We start from the raw sequence: 22,179 nt of genomic DNA, 5'->3' as shown, positions 1-22,179 counted from the left end.
GTTTCACCATTGAAACATCGGGTATTTTGTTTTCTTCCTCATTGACCATTTAAACTCATCCTCTTCTTTTTTCTTGGTTTCGGCTTTCCTTTAGATTTCAAACGCTCTTCTCCATCATCATTTTCACACTCAAAGGAAAAAAAAGCAATTAACCCTGTGTCGCTAACACCAACAGTCACACACAGACACACACACGCTCGCCTACACACACATATCTATTCTACTTCTTTCTTCTCTAAAAGGAGATCTTCCTCTTCAAAAACAAACAGCACCCTTCACCTTCTCCAGCTCGAACCATGTCGCGCCCCGCCCACACCGCGCCGGCTGCGGCCAAGCAGTACTCCACGCCGTCCCTCTTCAAGGACTACAACAAGGCCACCAAGGACATGCTCACGAAGAACTACCCGGCGCCGGGGAACTGGACGGTGGAGTGCAAGTACAAGGGGCCCAAGGACACCTTCTTCGTGAACCCGCAGGTCAGCAATGAGGGCAAGATCACGACGGACATCGAGTACGTCGCGGAGTGCAACGGCGGGGTCAAGATCAGCCTCACCCCCGACATCGCGCGCGAGATCAAAGGGACGGCGCACTACACGCTGAACGGGCACAAGGTCGAGGTCGCGCTGCAGCGCAACGGGGACAGCCTTCGCTACGAGGTCAGCCACGAGACCTGCGTCGCCCTGTCGAAGCTCGCGAGCATCAATGAAAAGATTACGCCGGAGCAGGTGGAGCTGGGCATGGGCATCGACGTCGCGCCGAACTGCCAGGTCGGCTGCGGCGCGGTGTACGACCGCAAGGCGAACGATTGCAGCTGGAACGTCGGCTGCCGCTGGGCGGAGAAGGGGTACGAGGTGGCGATCCGCACGAACCGCTTCCGCACCTACCAGTCCAGCGCCAGCCTGCCTGTGAACTTCACCTTCCGCGGCAACCCGTGCACGGTGCGCGGTGCGGTGGAGGTGGAGTGCGGGCACGGTCGCGGGGACAAGGGCACAGGTGTGACCTTCGGCGTGGAGGCGACGTGCCCGGTGCTGCCGGCCAACACGATTAAGGCGCGTGTGAACCGCAACAAGGAATGGGCCGTCGCCTACATCGCCAAGATGGCGGACAACTGGACCGTGTCGGTGTCGATGGACAAGAATCTGAAGCCGGGCGTGCTGCTGACCCACTCGTAAGGTGACCAGCTAATGGAAGGGAGTGGGTGTGTTGAGAGGAAGGCACAGAAGTCGTACGAAGAGAAGCCAAACATGCATGCTTCAAAACAAAAAAAGAAAAGATAATCGAATAGGATAACATCGGCACACCCACATCCACCCACACACGTACGCACGCACTAACGAGCGCAGATAGAGAAAGTGCAGTTGTGCCTACACACGTGTGTGTGCGTGTGTGCGTGTGTGTCTGTGTGCGTGTCTTCACCATATATATACATGAAACGAGATGAATGTTTTCTTTTTAAGTGAGAGAGATGAATAGAAATGCAGGACTCATTTTGAGTTACAGCGGGAGGCGTAAAAGAAGGAAATGGAAAGGAAGGCGTCCGGCACAGGGGCGGCGCTCGCACTGCTCCTTACTCTGCCGCAGAAAGTATTTTCGTTTCTGCTTTTTACACTCGCTGCTGTGTTTCCTTTTTGTCGTTTTTCCTCCCACGTTTGTCTCAATGCTTTGGCGCTCAAGTATATAATATGTAGTCTGTCGGTTTTTCCGGTGTACGTGAATGAAACCCCCAAGTAGGATATATATATATATTCTTTATTTTATTGGTTTCCTTTGTCTTCGTGTATCCTCTTGGTTTTCCCCCTGTTCGCAACGCTGTTTGAGATTTATTTATTTTCTTAAAAAACAAACAAACAAAAAGAGGCTTCTTCATCTTTTCATTTTGTTTCTGAAGTTTTTTTTCACTTGTACCGGTTTTTTTTGACTTGTACGTGTTCGTGTGTGGGTGCGTGTGTGTGCGTGCGCGCGGGCGTCTCATCCGCGTGGACCTGCTGCGTAATCGCCGTATTTTTGGCCTCTCCAAAAATGCTGCTCGTGCGCGTGCGTTTTGGGTCGTCACCTCGGCTTGTTTTTTTCGTTCAGCAGCCGCAGCCGTGCCACGCGTGTGTGTGACTTCGCGTGTGTCTCTCGCTCGCTCCTTCGCTCTCTCTGTGCGTATGCGTGTGTGTGTCTATGTGTGGACGCTCCTCGTGAAGCGAAGCCGCCGACGAAGCGGCAGATCACAAGGAATCGTGTATGATGCCTGTGGACGACCGCGGCGGACTCAACACACATACAGAAAGATAAAGGGGGGGGGGGAGGGAGGGAGAGAAGGAAGAGACTCCGCCTCGGCGAGCGACACGAGAGCCGAAAGCAAACAACACGCACCCACACCACACACCCAACACATCACACACACAGATGAAAAAAAAAATAACGCTAACGGAACTATCTGCCTCCTCCTCTTTCTTCCTTGTTTTCGTTTACTTTGTTTTATGATTATTACTTGTTTATCCTCCTCCTCCTTATGAACTTAGCACACCAAGATTTAACTGTAACGCAGAGGAAAGAAGAAAGAAAAAATAAAAGTGAATACCAGTGGATGAGAAGCACACGGTGTGCAAGTAGACGACAAGAGACACCACACGTGTGTGTGTGTGTGTGTGTGTGTGGATGCTGGTGTGTGCAAAGGCAAAATCTTCACGTGGCTTGTATCGCACAACCCTCTCAATTATTATTATTATTTTTTATTTTGAGACTTTTGCTCGTCTTCATCTGGAGAGATCCCACGCCGTATCGTTCGTTCTTTCCTTTTCCCCTTTCTTGTCTACTAAAGGTGTTTTCTGTGTAGCTGACGATACACATTATTTTTTGTTTTCCTCCTTCTAGCAACAGATGAAGAAAGGGAACAAGAATCAAATGGGAAAGGAAGATGCGGAGACTTTGTTGTTGAGACGGAAGGCGTTTCGAAACGTGAAGGTAAGGCACAGAAGTTAGAAAACACACACACACACACGCTTACTCACCCACTCACTCACTCACACACACAAAGCGCTGCGTAGAAACACAAAACAAAGCAAAGGCAATTCAATTTAGTACTTGTTTTCTCGTCTTTTTTCTTCTTCTATTAATTTATTTGTATTTTTGATTTCTCCGCATCGAAGCGAGAAACGCTCCCCGAGCTCCCCCGAATGGGGGATTGAGAAAAAAACGAAGAGAGACGGAGAATATACGCGTGAAGAAGAAGAGGAGGAGCGCCGTACTTGGCGGTTCACACACGTTTGAAGTCATTGTTCCTCGCCTCTTTCATATAAATGAAAGCAATGAAGAGATGGGAAACGCGGAATGGAATCTGAATCAAACATGTGTCTAGATGAGCATGCCCGATCAACTTCCCTCATCTCACAAGTGTATTATTACCTTATTATTATTATTATTAATACGAAAGTGTCGTTCGATCACTGCTGTTGAACGGTTTCCGCTCTCGCGACAGCCGGCAAGCCCTGCAGGCGCCGCCGCACAAGTACTTCTCTTCTCTCCCTCTCTTTCGCTTCGACATCGTTTCCCCCGCTGCGAGACGCATTGGCGTATCGCACCGCACGCCGCTTTTTGCGTTCTCCGCTTTCCCGAAATCCTTCAGCACAGCCGCACACACACACACACACACACACACACGCACAACCTCCCTCGTGAAGTCTCCCTTAGCCACAACAAGAGAAAAAGGAAAAGAAAAGAAAAGGAAATAAAAAAATGGCCACCCTCTACAAAGACTACAGCAAGGACACCAAGGACCTGCTGACCAAGAACTTCAGCGCCGCCGGCGACTGGAAGATTGAGAACAAGGCGAAGGCCACCAAAGGCAACTACGCCGTCGGCACCGCCTCGAACGCGCGTGGTGATGTCACCGTCGATGTGGAGGGCCTCACGGCAGACGGCGCCTGCTATGGCAAGCTGAGCCTCACGCCAAAGGAGCTGCACGACATCAAGGCGTCGCTGCGGGCCGAGAACTATCGGGGCAACAAGGTGGAGGCCATCCTTACAAAGAAGGGAGCGTCGCTCAAGGACTTCTCTTTTGAGGTGAACCACGAGACGCTGCAGCCCCTGGCGAACGGCCGGCTGCGCGTGAATGACAAGGTGACAGACAAGGCGGTTGAATTGGGTCTGAGCATCGCCGCGGTCGACGGCGTGCAGCTGGGCTGCGGTGCGACCTACAACTTCAAAGCACAGACCTGCAACTGGTCGGCTGCCTGCCGCGCCGCCGCTAACAAGAGCACCACCGTGACGTTGCAGACGGAGGCGCTGCGGAACGTGGAGGCGCGTGTGCTGACGACGGCGGCCCTGCACCCGCGTTTTCAGCCGCGTGTAGCGGCGAATGTATCGTATGACGTGTCGTCGAAGGTGTGGGACGGCGCGCTCGGTGCCGAGTGGGGCTGCAGCGTAATTGCCGGCAACACGTCGAAGGCGCGCGTGAACAGGAAGCTGGAGTGGATGGTGTCCTACGTGGCGGCGCTGCAGGGTGGGTGGACGCTGACGCTGTCCTTGGATAAGCAGATGAAGGCCGGCGTGTCGCTGGTCCGCAACTAGCGAAAGGAAGAGAAGGGTGAAGCCGAGTGCGAGGCACGCCGGGAGGGCAAGTTGCGTGTGTGTGCGTGCGCGTCTGTGTGTGTCTGTGTCGATGCGGGAGAGCAACGAGACGGAGACACGAGGGCGAACGCGCCAACAGGCGTGGAGAGAGGAGATAGGAAAGAGGAGGGAGAGGGGAGCGTTTTATTATTATTATTATTACTATTATTTTGAATGCTGTATCAACTGTGCTATACGTGCTTGCTTTCATTTTTTATTTTGTTGTTTTTCTCACCTCGCTTTCTTCCATTCTCTCTCTCCTATCGCTGCTCCTCTCCCCACCCCTCCACGTGATCATCGCTGTGGCTTTCACGCGGTGTGGCTGCCGTTGCTGCTGCTGCTGCTCTGCTTTAGCGACCGAGCCGCACAACGCACCTCCTCCTTCTCACCCTAACTCGCCTCTTTTAAAATTCTTTCATAGATATAATGCTGCCTAACATACACTTCAACGGTTCAATTTTTATTTACAAGCTTTAACGGGGAGCAGCCACCTACAACTTAATGAAGAAAAAGAGAACAAAGGAATTCCCTCCTGATGTGTACGGATGCTTCGCGAGGACAAAATACATTATTATTATTATTATTATTACTGTTATTTAAAGGGAACGGGGATCGACTGTCGCTCCATTTTTTCTTTTTTTCTTTGTATGCCGTCAATCGTATGTGTGGTGTGTCCCCCTCCCCCACTCGTCTATGCGCTGCCAGACTCTGTTGACCACGCCTGGCAGGCAGCAGCTTTGTCGCGCCCTTTTTCATGATGAATGGACGCATTCAGACACACACTCACACACACGTGCACGCATACGCATACGCATGCGGGCGACAAGGCGACGCCCGCGAAAACAAACCACAAAAACAGCAGACTAACAGTTATCATAATAGTAGGCATCAGACTCTGTAGCGTCTCTCTCTCTCCCCTTCGTCCACGAGATGAAAGGAAGAGAAGTAATTCACGTCACTTCACACACACGCACACAACAGGAAACCAGCAACAAAGCAGCAGTCGTGTATTCGGATGAGGAGTACGATACACCTTTCAAAAAAAAGAAGTAAACGGTTGAAATCTCGAAGGAGAGGGTGTTGTGACACACACACACACACATATGTATACAGGTGACAATCTACACCAGAGTTATGAAACGCAGTGTACACGGTTTTTTTTGCGCAGTGCAGCTGTGCCGCATGATGCAGCCCCCCCCCCCCTTCTTAGAAAAGCACGCCCCGCGCACAATGATCTTCGTAGACTCCTTTCCCTTCCTTCACCCTTCTCTCTTCTCCTTTTCTTCTGTCACCGCCTGCACGTCATGCAATGCAACCCCCTTATTTTTTTCCCCTGTTCCCACGGCTCGCTGCTCACGCGATCGAACGAGGGGGTGTGCGTGCTTTGGACGCACCTACACCCACACAACGAACACCTGCGGAGCGAGAGGTGACCATTCATTTCGGTTTACTACGCCAGCCTCATATCATATATATATATATATATATATATAAAGCGGCGTTTGCTCCTCAACGGACTCCATCCCACCTCCTCACGACGAGAGAGAAAGCGGTTCGAAGTACAAGACCACAGCACCTACGGCAGCATCACCATCATGGCTGCCATACCGCACCCGGTCAACGAGGCAGGTCACCTCGTCATCGGCGGTGTAGGCGCAATGAACATCGTCGCGCAGTTCCACACACCCGTCATCGTGTACGACTTCGCCGACGTCCGCCGCCGTGCCCGCGCCTTCCGCGCTGCCTTCGACGCGGCGGGCGTGTCCTACCAAGTCGCGTACGCCTCGAAGGCGCTCTCCATCCTCGCGATGTACCAGGTCGTGCTGGAGGAGGACCTGTACGTGGACGTTGTATCGGGTGGGGAGCTGTACACCGCCCTGCACGCCGGGGTCCCGCCAGCGCGAATTCACTTTCACGGCAACAACAAGAGCGATGCGGAGATGCGATACGCACTGGAGGCGCGGGTGGGCTGCTCCGTGGTGGACAACATGCGGGAGGTGGCGCGGCTGCCGCAGCTGGCGGCGGAGGTCTTTGGTGCCGCGTCCACCGCACCACCAACAACAGAAGCAACAGGATCCGCAGAGGCATCGGCCACTGCTACTCCCCCATCTCCGCTCGCGGCTGCCAACACGGTGGGGATCATTCCATCCTCCGCCGCCGTCTCCGCGCTCCCCTCCCCCTCCGCCGCCGCCCTCTCGTGATGTCGTGCGAGTGCTGCTGCGCGTTGCACCGGGCGTCACGGCCCACACCCACGAGCACAACACCACTGGGCAGGTGGACTCCAAGTTCGGCCTCGACATCGCCAGCGGGCAGGCGACGCAGGCCTACCAGGTCCTCTCCGCTGGTCCCCACACACAGGTGATCGGCGTACATTGCCACATCGGCTCACAGATTTTTCAGGCGGTGGGGCACGTGTTAGCGGCGCGGCGGCTGATGGCGCTGATGGACAGCTGGGGCATGACGGAGTGTGTGCTTAACGTTGGTGGTGGCTACGGCGTGCGCTACACCGCCGACGACGCCCCGCTTCCGCTGTCGGCGTACATCGAGGCGATCGTCACGGCGGTGAAAGAGTACGTGGCGGCGGCGACGTCGAGGATCAAGGTGCCGGCGTTCTGGATTGAGCCCGGCCGTTCGTTGGTGAGCGAGGCCGGCACCACGCTTTACACGGCGGGCTCGCAGAAGGTCGTCCCGGGTGTGCGCACTTATCTCGCCGTGGATGGCGGCATGAGCGACAATATCCGTCCCGTCACCTACCAAGCGGTGTACAGCGCGGCCCTCGCCAACAAGATGAACGCGCCAGCCGACCACACCTACAACGTGGTGGGGAAGCTGTGCGAGTCGGGCGACCAGCTCATCCGCGATGTGGCACTCCCGGCGGCGGAGGAGGGCGACGTCGTCGCGGTGTTCTGCACCGGTGCCTACTGCTACGCCATGGCCTCCAACTACAATAAAATGTGCCGTCCTGCGGTTGTCTTCGCGGAGGACGGGGCGGCCAAGCTGGTGGTGCGTCGTGAGTCGCCGGAGGACTTGATCCGGAATGAGCTGCCGTACACGTGAGGGACGGTGTGGTGCGGTGGACACAGCCGTGAAAATAAAAAGAGGAGAGAGACAATAAATATATATATATATATTTATATCTGAACGTTCGAGGAGGATACGCGCGTGCGCTGGACGAGCCATACACGCATCTATCTGAACCTCTTCATTCCACTGAAGCGGTCGTAGTAGTATTGGCTGACACAGCGCTAACATTTTTTTTTTTCTTTGGTCTTCTTTGGAACGGGATGAACGCTATTTATTTCTTTCATTTTAATTGAATCCAACCAACTTCGTTGTTCTCTTCTAAGCTTATCGTCACGGGGAAGGGGTGGGGGGTGGGGAGGATGGGGGGATTGGAAGAGGTCCGTGCGAACGCGTGCACTGCTGGGGAAAAGGCTATCACAGGTGCAACGCCGCGGCTACCCGTTTCAACTGTTCCTTTCCTGTTCTCGTTGTTGTGGTTGACCCGGAGCCGACGGGAAATGAGAGAATGAAGCCGTACTGTTGTCTGAGGTCTCTCTTTGTTCTCTATTGTTATTATTATTATTATTATGCAAACAACACCATGGACGTCAGTACGAATCGCAAGCGTAGCGGTGGTTCTACCTGCGTGGCTTTCTCCTCGCCTGATCTCCTCACCCGCCGCTCATGCGGATGATACTTTTGCTTTACCCCCCATCAACGAAGGTTTCTTGTTGTAAAGCCCACTTTTTATCGTTAATGCTTTCTAATTTCTTATGCCCGCAAATATATATTTATATTCCTCCTTTCGGTAAGCGTGCAAATCACGGCAGCTGTGTCAAATCCACGAAAGCATGATATATATACATATATGTGCATCCATTCTTGTTCTTGTTACAACAGGGGACCTTTTCAGCAGGCGCATGCACGTCCGCGCCCACCTGCCAAATGCGAAATCGCTGTGTGGGTATCCGCCCGCTTCGTTCAGTTCAGCTGCTGTTAATATTCTTATTCTTTTTATTTTTTTAGGGCGAGATAGGCCGGGCTGCCGCTGCGGGATGCTCTCCTGATGACCGCCCCAACGAACATGCGGAAGAAGAAACACCCCCGTCGTGTTTCATGGCACTGCGCTTCCCAACGCCCGTTGTTCTCTTTCTCTTTTCACATTCAAAAAATGGCCCTCCACTTACCTCTCCGACCTTCCTCAACGGCGACCGCGACAACACACAGTAAATCTCAGGCCACAGCTGCCTTGCTAACACCTACACGAACACCCACAGAGAAGTCTTCTATCCACCGCGCAAACCTTCGAGTTACTACTACCACCCCCCAAAAGAGACATCAAGTATATAGTACGAGGGCAGGCCTTACCTGAAATACAGCAACAAGAAAGAAGGAGGCAGACACTTTACCCGTCCCGCGCTTTTCAGACTCTTTTGATTTTCTTTCCCTCGAGCACCCTTCCCCAACGACACACCCGCCCACACGAACCGTCAAGATGAACCAGCAGGACAGCAACTCGGACGGGTCCGGCAACGGCCGGCCGCAGCGCAACGAGCCCCTCGTGGACGAGGTGGCGCTCGCCTGTGACGGTGATGCGCACGACGGAGACTACTCTGCGGAGAAGATCGTTGTACAGCCTGTCGATGGCGAAATGCAAAGCGACTCACAGAGTAGTGACGACAGCGAAGAGAGGAAGCCGCATGGCTTGGAGTCAGCACTGTGCATCGGCCCGGTGGTGACCGGATTTAAGCGCATCAGCAATCGTTTGGTGCCGCCCGGTGGTCACCTGTCAAACATCTTCAACATGGCGAGCAACACGCTGGGCATCGGCGTTGTGTCGATGGCATCCGGCTTCAACACGACGGGCATCGTTCTGGCCGTGATTTTGATGATCGTGTGCGCCGTGCTGGTGGTGTTCTCCTTCTACCTGATCGGTGCGACGTGCGAGCGCAGCCCGTATCGCTCGTGGGAGTCTGCGTGCCGTGGCATCCTGTTCCGCGGTGCGGACTACTGTGTGGCTGGCGTGATGATCTTCTTCCAGTTCGGCGCGATGGTGGGCTACGTCATCTCCATTCACGATCTGCTTGGCCCCTTTCTTGACTCCGACAGCGTGAACCCCTTCCTGCGCACGGCGAACGGGCGGCGCCTGCTGACGGCCGTCGTGTGGTTCTTCGGGATGCTGCTGCTGTGCCTTCCGCGGCGTGTGGCGTCGCTGCGGTACTTCTCCATTGTGGGTGTGACGCTGGTGGTGTACTTCGTGTTTGCGGTGGTGGCGCACTCGTCGATGGCGGGGCTACCGCACCTGCACGACATGAAGCTCTTCGCCTCCGGCATTGACGCCGTGGACGGGCTGACGCTGTTCATCTTCGCGTTCCTCGGGCACGGTCTGTGCTTCCGCCTGTTCGACGAGATGCGGGTGCCGTCTGCAATGAACTTGCTGAAGGATGGGTGTGGCAGCGTGACGCTGGTCGGCGTCCTGTACTTCATCGTTGGGTTCTTCGGGTACGCGGAGTTCGGCCTGGACATCTCGGGCTCCATCTTCAAGTACTACGAGGTGCGCAGCGACCCGATGATGTGCGTGGCGTACATCGGGATCATGCTGAAGATCTGCGTCGCGTATGCGCTGAGCGGGCAAGCGTGCCGCCTGCCCGTGTATTACATCCTGCGCCGTGATCTCGATACATCTCCGTACTGGCTGCACTTCTGCATCACGATCCCGATCTGCCTGTGCTCGTTCGTGCTTGGGCTGTTCGTACCGGACGTCAACATCGTATTCAACCTGCTGGGCAGCATCTGCGGTGGCGTCCTTGCCTTCCTGCTGCCTGCGTTCTTCGTGATGTACCTCGGCGGGTGGACGCTGAAGCGCGTTGGGTGGTGGCGACTGGGCATGACGTACCTGAACATCGTCGCTGGTGTGGTGGCCATTGTCTTCGGCACTGCGGTGACGATCGACGGTATCGTGCAGAAGTACGGCTGAGCACGTGCCGTGTCCGCTGTGTGTGCGTGTACCTGCCATATGGAAGGGAAGACTGCACGAGGAGGGATGCTGCGAGCAGCTTCATTCGGACTTGAGATGCGCGGTCCCACTCGCGTGGCGGGTGTCCCTCTATGAGGTGAGGAACGAACTTTTTTTGTATTTGTCGTGGCGGTTGCTGTTCTCGTACACTGGTGGAGAAAGCCAAAGAGCAGAAAGTGTGGAGTGCGTCTAGTGAGGGAGCGCCGGTGCGGCACGGGTGCGCGTTGTTGTTTGCACTACCATTCCTATCGTCTCATCTCGGTAGCATTACGACGGCTGATGCTTTGATATTCGACATTTTCTTTTTTTCTCTGTTTGCTTGTTGTTGGCTGGTTTCCTACGGTGCGAAATCGCACTCCGGGCTTCGTGTCCTCCGTCCCCTGCGGTGTCAGAGGAAGTCTACGTGTGTGTATCACGCGGTTATGTGTGTGTGTGTGTATGTCCCCTCTTCGCGGTCTGCGTGCGCGCCTTCAGGCGCCGCTCGTTCGAGTGCGTTCTCTTGTTGCCGGAGGCGCCCGAATAGTACAGCGCTTACTTTTACTTTTACTTTCTTTTTTCTCTCCTTGAAGTTCAAGGCAACTCTATTTGGTAGGCCTCTCCCTCCGCCTTTCCTTGTATTTATTTATTTAAAGTTTTTCTTTCTCCGACTGATCCACTGTGTTGTACCTTCCATTGTGCGATGAGGCGAGCGTTGAGGCGGAGGAGGCGGGTGGGGGGAGGTCTCATGTGCGATGCGGGCGTGCGCGTGTGGGTGACCACCGCACCGTGCCATGTGCGACTTTGTTTTCATTTATTTTTCTAAATAAAATTCTTCTTCCATCTCCTGTTCTCGTGCGAATGTGTGTGTCTGAGGGTGTGTCTCTGTGTGTGGGAGAGGCTACGCAACACCTTCTACGTGGGTATTATATCTATACGTATGTACATGTGTACAGCGGTTTGCGGACGTGCTCGGCGGGCGGAAGAGGGGGAAAGGCGTGCATGTTTTGCCTGCGCATGCGTCCTTCTCCCAGTTTGCATAAAGGCTTCAATACATGTGGAATACAATCGTCAACAGCGTATAGGTGCTACGAAGGCGAGGGAGGGAGGAGGGAGTAATATATATCCAATACGTGCGCAGTGTGTCCGCTGGCAGGAGCGGAAAAAATGGGAGGAGAAACGTGGAATGCACGGCCTGCCAAATGAAGGGGAAACACACACACACACGTGTTTGTAGACTGCGCTTACTTTCTTCTGTGCGTTGCCGTCTTTTGTCTTGGCGATCCACAAAGGTAAATAAATCGACCGTTCTTGATTCTCTATTGGAATAGCCCTCCTCCCTTCCTTCGACGCGCTCTCTCTCTCTCGCTCGGCCTCCGCACTCGCTCTTTTGACGGTATCGCCACGCGCCGCATCCATCGTCGCTCTCGCCCATCTATTGCATCCGAATGGCACCGTTCCTCGTCTCTCACGTAGTTCTCCTGCCTGGTAGCCTCTCCCTCCTCCCCCTCCCTCCCTCACAGGAAGTATCGCTCCAGAGCATCCCGACGTTCCATCTAGAACTTCCCTTCACCCTCCCCCATACACACTCGCTGCCCTTCTTTGCTTTCCGTAATACCCCGCTCTCCGTCGTCTGCCAGAGGAGGAGCAGAAGTACTCTCTCTATACACACAGGGATAGGAGACCAAGAAATCAAATCGAACCGTCTTAGTCGTTGCAACGCACGAACTGCTGCTGCAGCCTCCCCTCCCTCCCCCATGCGTGTCGATCCCTTCTGCACCGTCATTCGTTTCGCCCCCATCGGCGTACTCATCGCTGTCCATTGCTCCAACGGGCACTGGCCCAGCGATGAGGAGTGCGCCGAGCGCGTCATCCGCGCCGGCTTCTGCGTCGACTTGGTCCGCGAGCGGCCGCTCTCCGTTGTGACGCACCTCTTCATCCACATCTCCTCCCAACACCTCCTCAGCAATATCTGCTCCTTTGCGGCGACGCTGTTGGAGTATGGTGACGTGCCCGTACCAACGCAGCCAAACGCCGATGGTGATGATGATGATCATGCGGCGACGGCGGACGGCAACGACGAGTATCCGACACCCGCTTCGCAGCGGCACGGCAGCGTGGGGGCGCAGATGCGTGCCCTCTGGTGCGAGCACAGTCCTGCGCAGGCGTGTCTACGCACCGTTGGTGTCTTCGCCGTGTGGCTGATCGGCGGCGCGCTCGGTGGGCTGGGTGGCCAGCTCCTCTACAACGACTCCACGGTGATGCTGCGGCGGGAGCGGGCTGCTCGGGCTGTCCACGCTGTTCGCGAGTCGCAATCCGCCTCTTCTCCCTCCTCCTCCGAGGGTGGAGTACCCGTGCTGAGTACGTTGAGCCGGCACGCGCGCGTTCTGCGGCAGCGAGCCGAGGCGATGAACTCCACCTTCGCCGCGGCGGCGCAGCAGGCGGTGAACAACGCGATGATGATGTGCGGCGCGAGTGCGGGCATCTGCGCCCTCTCCGGCTTCAACGCCGTGTACTACGGGCGGCCGGTGACGGCGTTGTGCATGGTGGTGCCGGAGGTCGTGGCGCTGTCGGCGGACGTGGTGAACCACTACATGGCCCTCCTCGCTCCGAATAACGGTTCGAGTGGCAGTCCCGCCCTGGATGCGCAGCGGAAGGCGCTGCGGTCGACGTGGAGAACGTTGATGCCTGGGCAGGTGGTCGGCCACGCCGCGCACGTGGGGGGTTTCGTGGCCGGTGCAGGGATCGGCTATGCGTGGTTGTGGGTGCAGAAGCGGCGGCTGAGGCACGCCCAATCCCGCCGGCGCGCGCGCAAATAGACGTTTGCTTTCTTTCTTGTGAAGTCGTGAAGGTGGAGCTGCGTGGCAGGAGATAGGAGGAGGAAGAGATATTGCGGTTATATATCGCCATTACCCCCCTCTCCCCCCTTGGTTCTCCGTTTTATCGAAGTAGTAGCAGGCGGCGCAGCAGCGTGTGGTGTTGGCCGCCGCATTACTTACTACTATTATGAATGATATTATTATTATTATTATATATTTTTATTTGCCGTGTTGTCGGCATTTGTATCCATGCTTTGTGGACAGGCGTGCACATGGCGATCGGCAAACGAGCCATATATATTTTGTCTTGTTGCTGTTCCCTTCGACCACACACCCACTCACACATACTACCGAGAAAGCACAGCCGCTTAAACCACAGGATGTGAGCAGCCTGGCTCACAGAGTTTATTTGTTTTGCTTTCCGCGCCAAACCGCACCCGACACTGGTCTTGTGAACGACACAAAATGTCTTATAATATATATGCATAATACTATAGTAACGTACGGTTCTGCATCTTCCCCTTCCCTCTCCTTCCCTCTCCTCCCCGCCTGCTACGCGTGAATGCGTGCATGTGCGTCTGATTTGTGGTCTTCGCTCGCAGAACACCATCTCTCTTCTCTTCCGATGTCTCACCTCATTTTTTTCTTCTCGCATCTTCTTTTACTCCTCCTTTAAATAAAGAAATATATTTGTTTCTCCCTCCTCCATAGATAGCCTCCAACCATGTCGACCACCGTTCCACCACCCACGCAAAGGGTGCGGTGCGTGTACACCACCGTGCTGAGCAGCAAAGCGACGCGCTACTTCGCCGTGGCGCCGGTTAAGCTCTACGAAAACATTCTCGCTACACAGCTAAGAGACGATGTGACGGCGCTGGTGGCTGCGAACGCGGAGGACGGCGGTGCGTGCTGCAACACCGCGAACACGAACAGCACCAGCAGCGGCAGCAGCAGCACTTCTGACATGCCATTGCCGAGCCCCACCAAGCCGTGTGTCTGCTTGACCAACGTCACATTACTGGAGGTCAACCGCCGATTTGCTGATATGCCAAACCTGTTAGGCGTGACATTCGAGGTGTACTACGCCGTCTACGAGTACAAAGACGGACAGCTCATCTCTTCTTCTTCTTCTACTTCAACTTCAACTTCGACTCCGGTGCCGACGCTCCCGTTCGCCTGGACCACACCACGCAACAGCGCGTTCCCGCATGTCGTGTCGAACCTCTTTCACGCCCTGACGCGTAAGACGTACCTGAGCGAGCTGACGGCGTCACCGAGCGTGCTGGCCCACGTGACGATCGATGAGGTGGACTTCGTGCTTCACAGCGATTACGATTTCGGTGACGACGACAACGACGACGGTCGGGGCGAGGACGGTCGTCTCACCGGCGCGGAGGGTTTCCACGCGTTTCAAATGACGACGAAGGCAGCACCGGAAGCGTGTCCAACATCCGCAGCGTCCGTGCTGCTCGGGAGCGACGATGATGCCACCACCGTGGTGGATTACTGCACCGCGCTGCGTGGCCCTGTATCTCCCGCCTACGCGTACACGCCTGCCATGTTTAAGGTGCACAAAACGGATCCCAACGGCACCGTCGTGACCTACGTCTACCCCGACGCGGTCGTCTACGCGGCGAAGGGCATCGACGTGTCGTCGTCGTCCGCGCGCTGCGATGGCGTGATGTGCCCGATAGGGATTTTGTGTGGCGTGGTGATGATCATGCTGGTTCTGGCGGCGAGCATCGCGTTTGTGGTGCACCGCTGCCGACGTCGTCGCAACGAGCGCGAAGACGAGAAGCGGCTTCTGCAGCGTCAGCAACGTTGAGGCTCGCCCTCTTCCCTACCTCTTCCCCCTCTCCCACCCACCCTCTCTCATGCGAGAGGATGAACCGCAACGGGAAATCTATTTCAGCTGATATGTCTGGCGTTTTGGGAGTCAGTGCATGTTGCGGAGCAGGACTTCAGCAGGCAAGAGGTGCTGCTCACGCTGGCTCTGCTGTGCTCTGCGCTTCGTGATGTGCATAGATACTATTATTGTTTCTTTCTTTATAAATGTATACAGAGGTCTGTCGCGACATGTTTTGTGTTGCTCTTTTTCTTTTTTACTGCTTTCGTTTTTCGTCTTCCCCCCCTCCTCTGATTGAAGCAGGCGGCGCTTGTATTATTCTTATCGGAGTCCGCGGTGACACCGACTGCACCGCACGGCTGAACTCACCGCCGCTTATTATTTCTACTACTATTATTGCCTTTTCCTTTCCGATCTGTTACTCATTCAATCCTTATTTTTTTTTTTAAAGAATACAATACGGAAACATTCCGCGCGAGTAACACGTTTCGTCCGGTTACACTATCGTTCGCTGTTGCCAGTTCTCGGGGCCGCGCGCTGCCGAACCCTCTTCTCGGCCAGCTCTGCGACTTTGACGGCGCCCTTTCCTCCTCTGACTGCCTTTCTTTCCTCTACGTATTGAAGGTGGTATGCAGTCCCATGCGACTGCGCGGACGCAGCTTTTGTCACTGGCGATGTGACTGCGTCAGCGTACGACATCATCTCGCCGTCGCTTTTCGCTCTCCATCTCTCTTTCACGCGTTGGCTCTTTCCACCCTCTTTACGGACTTGTGCGCTACACATTTTATCTGTGTTTAATTGTAAGGAGAAGAGTGCGCCTGCAAAGGACGCACCCGCCGTATACAACTTAGAAAGTCCACACCCGGTGCAAACCCGCCGACGCCGCTACCACCACCGTGTATCGAGTTTCCATATATATATATATATATATATATATATTTTTCAACGGTACCGGACGCGGTCATCTCAGTCCCTTCCGCCCCCTCCCCCCCTTCTCCTCCTCTCCTCCCCATCCTTTGCTGTTCTTCTCGCTCTTCTCATTCGTGCACTGGCGATACATTACAAGACAACATCAATACATATATATTCACTAAAAAACCAATTAGAAATACCACCGCAGTGGACAGTGAAAGAAGCAGTGCTTTAAAAAAAAGAAGAGAATACGCTATCGTGTGTTGGCTGCCGTTGTTGTCGCCGTCGTGGGATTTCTGCTAGAGTTCGTGTGCTACAAGTAGCGGCTGCGGCGCTGCTGACCTATTTATCGAAGCTCTCCTTTCGCTCTCTCACTGCTGAGTTCTCTTTCTTCCTTCGCTTGCCGCGGAGAACGGTTTAAAGAAAGAAGAATAATAGTATATATAAATATTTAGCAAAGAAGAGAGGAAACCCGGTCGGCTTTTTTTCCTGTCTCACGCCGTGCAACCGCGTTAGAACGAGACGAGAAGAGAGTGATATATGTATCCACACGCTGCTCACCGTATTTCTCTCGCACCGGCTGCATCGCATTTACCTTCTCGGGAACATTGTTTTTGATTTTTGCTGCTGCTGCTGCTGTTCGACGTGAGAAGAGGCTGAAGAAAGAGGAGACACGGCGCTATTCGAACACGAGGTATTGCTCTTTTGTAGGATTCATTCGAGGGGCGGGGCTAAGAGACGTCAACGCAGCGGAAGGAACGAAGGAGGTGGAGGGTCTTCTCTTTTCTTTTTCTTTCTTTTGCGCATCGTCTCAGCGCTCTTTAAATATATACCCACAAACCCACACCCACACACAGACCGCACAGATAAGCACCACAGCAATTCGGGCAGCTCCGCCTTTTGTGTTGTTCTCTTTCTTTCCTTTTTTCTCTCTTTCTCCTTCTGGCTCTTCTGCACAACGCAGATGTCCGCCACACCGTGCAGCAACGCGGGCACCGGCGTGTCGTCGCCGCGCCGTCTCGCACCTCCCGTCGCCGCCGTGACGGTCCTTCTCGTCCTCCTCGCCCTTCTGTGCGTCGTCCCTCGCCCCACCAACGCCCTCAACACGTGCGAGGAAATAACGCGGTGCAGCGAGTGCGTGTACGACCAAACACAGGGGATCATGCCGCCTCCCCTCCTCTGCGGCTGGTGCGAGAGCTCGCACTCGTGCAAGGAGGTGAACAGCACCGTCTTGTCTTACTACGGTGCGACGCTCTCGCCGAGCCCGTCGACAGGCGACAATGATGACGACGGACAACCGGTGCCCACTCACTCCCCGGAGGAGATGGCGGCCTTCCGCGCGGCCTTCTGCGAGGATTTGCGCGAGCGTGACTTGAACGGTGTGTGCCCGGATATGTCCTGTGCGGCGGCGAGGACGACGAACAACATTTATATCTGCCGCCCGCCACCTCTCATCGCTCTCGTCGTCGGTTGCCTGCTGTTCGTCGTGACGGTGGCCATGTATGTGTGGATGCGTACCATCCGCCAGCTGCCGTGGAAGTATGAACCGTTCCTGTCGGACCTGCTGGAGGGTCGCACACGCGCGTACGAGGCGGAGGGCGAGGAGCGCAGAGATCATGACAACGCTGCAGAGGAGGAGACCGCCGCCGCCGCAGCAGCAGCAGCTACCGTAGGAGCAGCCGAAATTGGGAATACAAACAGCAGCAGTAGAAGTCGTCACGAAAACAGCATCGATGACGCCTCTGGAGCTTCGCCGGTACGGCGAGTGCGTACGGGACCGCTGCACACGGCGTACTCGAGCTCCCCACTGCGTGACGGACCTCCACCACCGCTGCCGCTGCTGTCGCCCCCACCTCCACCCCCACCGTCCAGCCCGCACATCATCAACAACGATGTGGATGACGACGACGACGATGATGCCCCGAGCACGGAGACGGCCTCCACCGTGTCGAACCCCTCGTACCTCGGCAACGTCTCGCACAACGTCGTCGTGGCGCATCACCCGCACGTGGCGGTTGCTGGAGGAGCCTCCATGGGTGTCTCTTTTGCCGCCGCCGCTGCTGCTGCTACGGCGCACCCCTCTACTGCTCTTGCTCCTGCTGCTGCTGCTGCCGCTGCGACGGGCTACTGCCCTATCTGCAAGTGTCGCCAGCCGGTCTCTCTCGGTCCTGGCGAAGTCTGCTTCTGGTGCAACGTCGCTCGCTTCAGCTTTGTACCCTTCTCCATTGCTCTCATCAGTGCCGTCTTCGTCATTGTGCTGGACTTTGCCGTGTCGCTCAAGCCGTGGTTCTCCGACTGGTACTTTGCGGAGGTGCTGGTGATCGCCTACGCCTCGTATGGGGCGCTAGGAGCATACATGGTGCACCACCACGGCCGTGCGCCGCTCTTCTTCTTTGAGAGTGAGGCGGAGCGAAGGGCGAATCAGAAGATTTGGTCCACCACACACGACCGCCCCGCGGCGGCGACGGCGGTGTTCCTGCCTGGTGTGCCACCGTGCGATGCCCCCAACAACCGCGATAGCAACAACAACAGCAGCGGCGGCGGCCATGACGGGCTTTCTACTGGGAGCCCGTCGCGTCGGGGTCGCACCACCGCCGCTGCCGCCGCTGCTCCGATGACGGCAGCTGGGTTTCTCTTCACGCAGGATGCCGGTGGCGGCGTGGCTCAGCACGATCACCGCCGCTCCGCCGACAACCAGAGGCTGCGCTTGCTGAACGACGCGCGGCGCAACATGGCCAGCACCTACTACTTTCAACTCGCCCTACAGCTGCGCGGACGGGCGCTGCTGACCTGCATGCCGGAGTTGAAGAAGTACACGGCGCAGCTCGAGTCGATGCAAGCGTCACCGGCAACGTTGGCGGCGGTGGGCGACGCGGTGGCGGTGATGCGACCTGCCGCCTCAGCCGTCGCCACAGGCAGCCGCGTTGGCTCCACACCGGGATCCCCACACGGGGCGAAGCTGACGAACAACAACAGCAACGTTTCCGCTGCTGCTCTGGCTGAGCACCGCAGTGCGCGCCTCGCCCACGCACCGATCATCTCCCCTTTCGCTGCCGCCGTGCCTCTTCTCGAATCCGCCGGCGCTGCCGCCGTTGACCCTTCCTCCAACGACGCTGCTGCTGCTGCGGATGCGGTTGCGCCAGCGGAGAGCCCCAACGGTGCCGTAGGCGCCTCCCCTGCGTCGGCTTCCTCGCCGTCCCTGTCGTCGGGGTTTGAGAACAGCCGATTGCCGCCGCTTGCCCACGTCGCGGCCACACCACCACCGCCACCGCCACCGCGACGAGTGGTTAGTGGCAGCAACAATGCGAGTACGGCCACGAAGCCTGTGGAGGCCGCACCGAACCCCTCCGCAGCTGCCGCGATGGTGCAGGCGTCATCTCCGCTACCACCGCCGCCGCCTGCGCCTGCGACGCCGCCTGTAGCCCCTGCTGGTGGCCCCATCGGGTCCCCAGCCGCCACCAACATCCCCGAGAGCCTCGCTCGTCAGAAACGCGGAGAGACGGTGCAGCTGCTGAGCTCCGACTTTCTGTCTCCACAGTACGCTCGGTCGCTGAAGGGTGCGCTCTACCGCGATGAGTACATTCTCTGGTGCGCGAAGCCGAACCTGCATGGTGTGTTGATGAAGAACGAGTGGCTGCTGTTGGACCTCGCGGCGGGCTTTTTGTTTGGGCTGTGGATGGTGGTTCTGTCATCCGTCAGCGACAAGACGTACGCAATTGTGCAACTGTGCGGCTCGGCGGCGGTGGCGGCGTGCGGCTGGATCGCGATGATTCTGTTTGCGGTGCTGCTCGTCATCGTCGTGCGGCAGTGCGGGCGGCTCTACGTGCTCACGAACGAGCGCCTGATCACCGTGTATGAGAGCGTCATCACACCGGTGACCACCGCCACCGACCTCAGCACCGTCCGCTTCGCCGCCTTGTACGGCTACCGCAGCCTGTGGTCGAAGCATCCGTGCCTGACGTTCTCGTGGGAGGTGCCCGCGACGGAGCGCAAGATGCCGGTGATCAAGAGTCACGCGTTTCCTGGTATTACGCAGCTGCAGGAGTTCCTGTTCTTCTTTTGCCTCGTCGCTCCACAAACCCCCTTCCACCTCGAGCAGATCTCGGAGTCCGCGAAGCAGGATCGGCAGGAGTGGCGGCTGCACATGTGTTTGTGCATCGGCGCCTTCGTGGCTCTTCCGATTGTCACCATCTACCCGCAGGCGATGCCAGACTTCCTCGCTGTCTTCCTCTACGTGCTGGGCCTGCTGCTGATCTACGCGACCTTGCTTCGCGGCTTCTGCGCCCAGCAGATGACGTACGTCCCGCTAAACATCGCCGCGTCGTGGGCCCCGGAGGGGGAGCTGGCGGAGCTGCACGCCGTGAATGCGGCACGATCGCTGTCACACACACCTTCGCCACCACCACCGCCACCGCCGCCGCCACCGCCGACCTCTTCAGCTCCACACCCTGCTCCCTCCCCTCCGAGTACATCGCCAACTACTCTCCCACAGCAGCAGCAACAGACAGCAGCAGCGCCCTTCTTGAAAGAGGGAGGCGGAGGCGACGGCGGTCACACCGTGCAGGTCGCCACGCCCCCCACGCTTTCCCCGATCTTGCGAGGTCAGCCCGACCAGAGCAGAGATGCGCATCCTGCTGTCACCTCCGCCGCAGCACCACACTTGACCGATGCCAGCACAACGGCGGGCGAGCCCGTGCCGCTGGCAGGGACAGCCACGACGCGCAGCACCGCAGGTTCGCGCACGCAGCCGGCAAACGGTGGTGGACCCTTTCCATCTATCTCTGCTGGGCCGCTGCCACCACAGTCCGCGAAGCCACTCGCCATCCCTACTACAGCAGCGGCAGCAGTCAGCGGCAGCAGCGGCGGCGGTGGCGGCGGAGACTCATCTGCGAGCAATGCGAAGGCTAACGCTATTGCTGCTCTCCACAGTACCAGCAACAACAGCTATACACCCACCTGCACGGCGAGCTCGACCCCCTGCACGACACCAACCTCCGTGGGGCTCTCGTCCGCGTTGTTGGCAACCCCGTCATCGCTGTCCAAGGCGCGTCCGACCGGCTCGCCGCAGGAGCACGCCCACGATGACGTGCCGCAGCTCTACGCCCCGTCGTCGTCCTATCAGCTCCGTATGAGGCGTAGCGAGAGTGATGAGGCGGTGAGTGCGCGACGGGGCGCCGCGACATCCGCGGCGGACGTGGGACACCTCGTGAAGCGCAGTGACAGCACCCACAGAGGCGGCGGCGACGGCCTCGCAGCGTCGATGAAAGGGAGCCGTCGCGCCTCGCTGGTGCACGTCGTGCCGGCGTCGGCGCGGTCCACCAAGCCGGACGGACACACCACGTGGGGGGATCAGGTGGAGGAGCAGGGGCAGTGAATAAGAAGGAAGAAGCGGTTAAAAACAAAAGTGGCCTGGCGCGATGGTGTGTGAGAAGTGATGACTCCTCTCTTCTTGTATTTGTTTTTTATTAGTATTATTGAGTGAGTTTGAGGTGAAAGTCACGAAGCCGATGGTTTCCAGCTGTAAGTTGCCTTCATAGGAGCGAGGGGGAGAGCGAGCGCCGCAACGGCTCTCTTCTCTTCTCTTACTTCTCTTTCCTTCTCTATTACATACACCATCATTGGCAGCACGATGCTGCGCTGTTGAGCGGAACTACTACTATATTATTATTATTATTATTATTCCTGGTTCTGGTCTCTCTCTCCCTCCTTCGAGAAAGTGTGTGTCGGAGGGCACTCATACCGTGTGTGCTTTTTGCGTTGCTGACAGTTTTGGCTCTCTTTCATTTGCTCATGGGCTTTATGCATTCCTTCCGTGGATGACGTATTGGCTGTTAATATCCCCCCCCCAAAATGCAAGCAACACAGAAAATGGTTTGCGAGTTAGAGGGAGAAGGTGCACTCCACTTCAGCGTTTGGCGAGCTCCTCGGAGGACGGGACAGTATCCGGAGACAGCGAGAGAGAGAGAGAGAGATAGAGAAAGAAAGGTGAAGAAGAGCGCTGACACAGCCGG

At 56.6% G+C, this 22,179-nt stretch overlaps 8 protein-coding genes across 22 annotated transcripts; all 8 read left to right on the top strand.

Moving 5' to 3' along the window:
* Nucleotides 1-93: 93 nt before the first annotated feature.
* Nucleotides 94-1,172, top strand: ABB37_08927 (putative mitochondrial voltage-dependent anion-selective channel; the record flags this gene model as incomplete). 4 transcript variants are annotated; one of them, XM_015808113.1, is made up of 1 exon in its annotated part: nt 94-1,172. In XM_015808113.1, the coding sequence occupies exon 1, from the start codon at nt 297-299 to the stop codon at nt 1,170-1,172; it is 876 nt and encodes a 291-aa protein (XP_015653398.1). In that variant the 5' UTR covers nt 94-296. The 4 variants fall into 4 exon arrangements, with proteins under 4 accessions (XP_015653398.1, XP_015653397.1, XP_015653396.1 ...); XM_015808112.1 differs by having other exon boundaries at nt 134-1,172; XM_015808111.1 differs by having other exon boundaries at nt 135-1,172.
* A 1,636-nt stretch (nt 1,173-2,808) lies between these two features.
* ABB37_08926 (putative mitochondrial voltage-dependent anion-selective channel) lies at nt 2,809-4,557 on the top strand (the record flags this gene model as incomplete). 5 transcript variants are annotated; one of them, XM_015808109.1, is made up of 1 exon in its annotated part: nt 2,809-4,557. In XM_015808109.1, the coding sequence occupies exon 1, from the start codon at nt 3,724-3,726 to the stop codon at nt 4,555-4,557; it is 834 nt and encodes a 277-aa protein (XP_015653394.1). In that variant the 5' UTR covers nt 2,809-3,723. The 5 variants fall into 5 exon arrangements, with proteins under 5 accessions (XP_015653394.1, XP_015653393.1, XP_015653392.1 ...); XM_015808108.1 differs by having other exon boundaries at nt 3,550-4,557; XM_015808107.1 differs by having other exon boundaries at nt 3,613-4,557.
* A 459-nt stretch (nt 4,558-5,016) lies between these two features.
* On the top strand, nt 5,017-6,797 carry ABB37_08925 (hypothetical protein; the record flags this gene model as incomplete). Of its 2 annotated transcripts, none has more annotated exons than XM_015808104.1 (1): nt 5,017-6,797. In XM_015808104.1, exon 1 carries the CDS (start codon nt 6,192-6,194, stop codon nt 6,795-6,797), a length of 606 nt encoding a protein of 201 aa, XP_015653389.1. In that variant the 5' UTR covers nt 5,017-6,191. The 2 variants fall into 2 exon arrangements, with proteins under 2 accessions (XP_015653389.1, XP_015653388.1); XM_015808103.1 differs by having other exon boundaries at nt 6,025-6,797.
* Nucleotides 6,798-7,029: 232 nt separating this feature from the next.
* ABB37_08924 (putative bacterial-type diaminopimelate decarboxylase) lies at nt 7,030-7,653 on the top strand (the record flags this gene model as incomplete). Its single annotated transcript, XM_015808102.1, has 1 exon — nt 7,030-7,653. One exon carries the CDS (start codon nt 7,030-7,032, stop codon nt 7,651-7,653), a length of 624 nt encoding a protein of 207 aa, XP_015653387.1.
* Nucleotides 7,654-8,825: 1,172 nt separating this feature from the next.
* On the top strand, nt 8,826-10,576 carry ABB37_08923 (amino acid permease putative (AAT18); the record flags this gene model as incomplete). The annotated part of the gene is made up of 1 exon (XM_015808101.1): nt 8,826-10,576. The coding sequence occupies exon 1, from the start codon at nt 9,095-9,097 to the stop codon at nt 10,574-10,576; it is 1,482 nt and encodes a 493-aa protein (XP_015653386.1). The 5' UTR covers nt 8,826-9,094.
* A 1,490-nt stretch (nt 10,577-12,066) lies between these two features.
* On the top strand, nt 12,067-13,410 carry ABB37_08922 (putative serine peptidase Clan S- family S54; the record flags this gene model as incomplete). Of its 5 annotated transcripts, none has more annotated exons than XM_015808100.1 (1): nt 12,067-13,410. In XM_015808100.1, the coding sequence occupies exon 1, from the start codon at nt 12,349-12,351 to the stop codon at nt 13,408-13,410; it is 1,062 nt and encodes a 353-aa protein (XP_015653385.1). In that variant the 5' UTR covers nt 12,067-12,348. The 5 variants fall into 5 exon arrangements, with proteins under 5 accessions (XP_015653385.1, XP_015653384.1, XP_015653383.1 ...); XM_015808099.1 differs by having other exon boundaries at nt 12,114-13,410; XM_015808098.1 differs by having other exon boundaries at nt 12,129-13,410.
* A 601-nt stretch (nt 13,411-14,011) lies between these two features.
* On the top strand, nt 14,012-15,235 carry ABB37_08921 (unspecified product; the record flags this gene model as incomplete). 3 transcript variants are annotated; one of them, XM_015808095.1, is made up of 1 exon in its annotated part: nt 14,012-15,235. In XM_015808095.1, exon 1 carries the CDS (start codon nt 14,135-14,137, stop codon nt 15,233-15,235), a length of 1,101 nt encoding a protein of 366 aa, XP_015653380.1. In that variant the 5' UTR covers nt 14,012-14,134. The 3 variants fall into 3 exon arrangements, with proteins under 3 accessions (XP_015653380.1, XP_015653379.1, XP_015653378.1); XM_015808094.1 differs by having other exon boundaries at nt 14,092-15,235; XM_015808093.1 differs by having other exon boundaries at nt 14,121-15,235.
* Nucleotides 15,236-16,060: 825 nt separating this feature from the next.
* ABB37_08920 (hypothetical protein) lies at nt 16,061-21,542 on the top strand (the record flags this gene model as incomplete). Its single annotated transcript, XM_015808092.1, has 1 exon — nt 16,061-21,542. Exon 1 carries the CDS (start codon nt 17,133-17,135, stop codon nt 21,540-21,542), a length of 4,410 nt encoding a protein of 1,469 aa, XP_015653377.1. The 5' UTR covers nt 16,061-17,132.
* Nucleotides 21,543-22,179: the final 637 nt, after the last annotated feature.

Source organism: Leptomonas pyrrhocoris (assembly GCF_001293395.1).
Source record: "Leptomonas pyrrhocoris isolate H10 chromosome Unknown, whole genome shotgun sequence".
Taxonomy (NCBI): domain Eukaryota; phylum Euglenozoa; class Kinetoplastea; order Trypanosomatida; family Trypanosomatidae; genus Leptomonas; species Leptomonas pyrrhocoris.
Note: the sequence above shows the minus strand (reverse complement) of the source record. Positions and strands in the feature narration are given on the sequence as shown.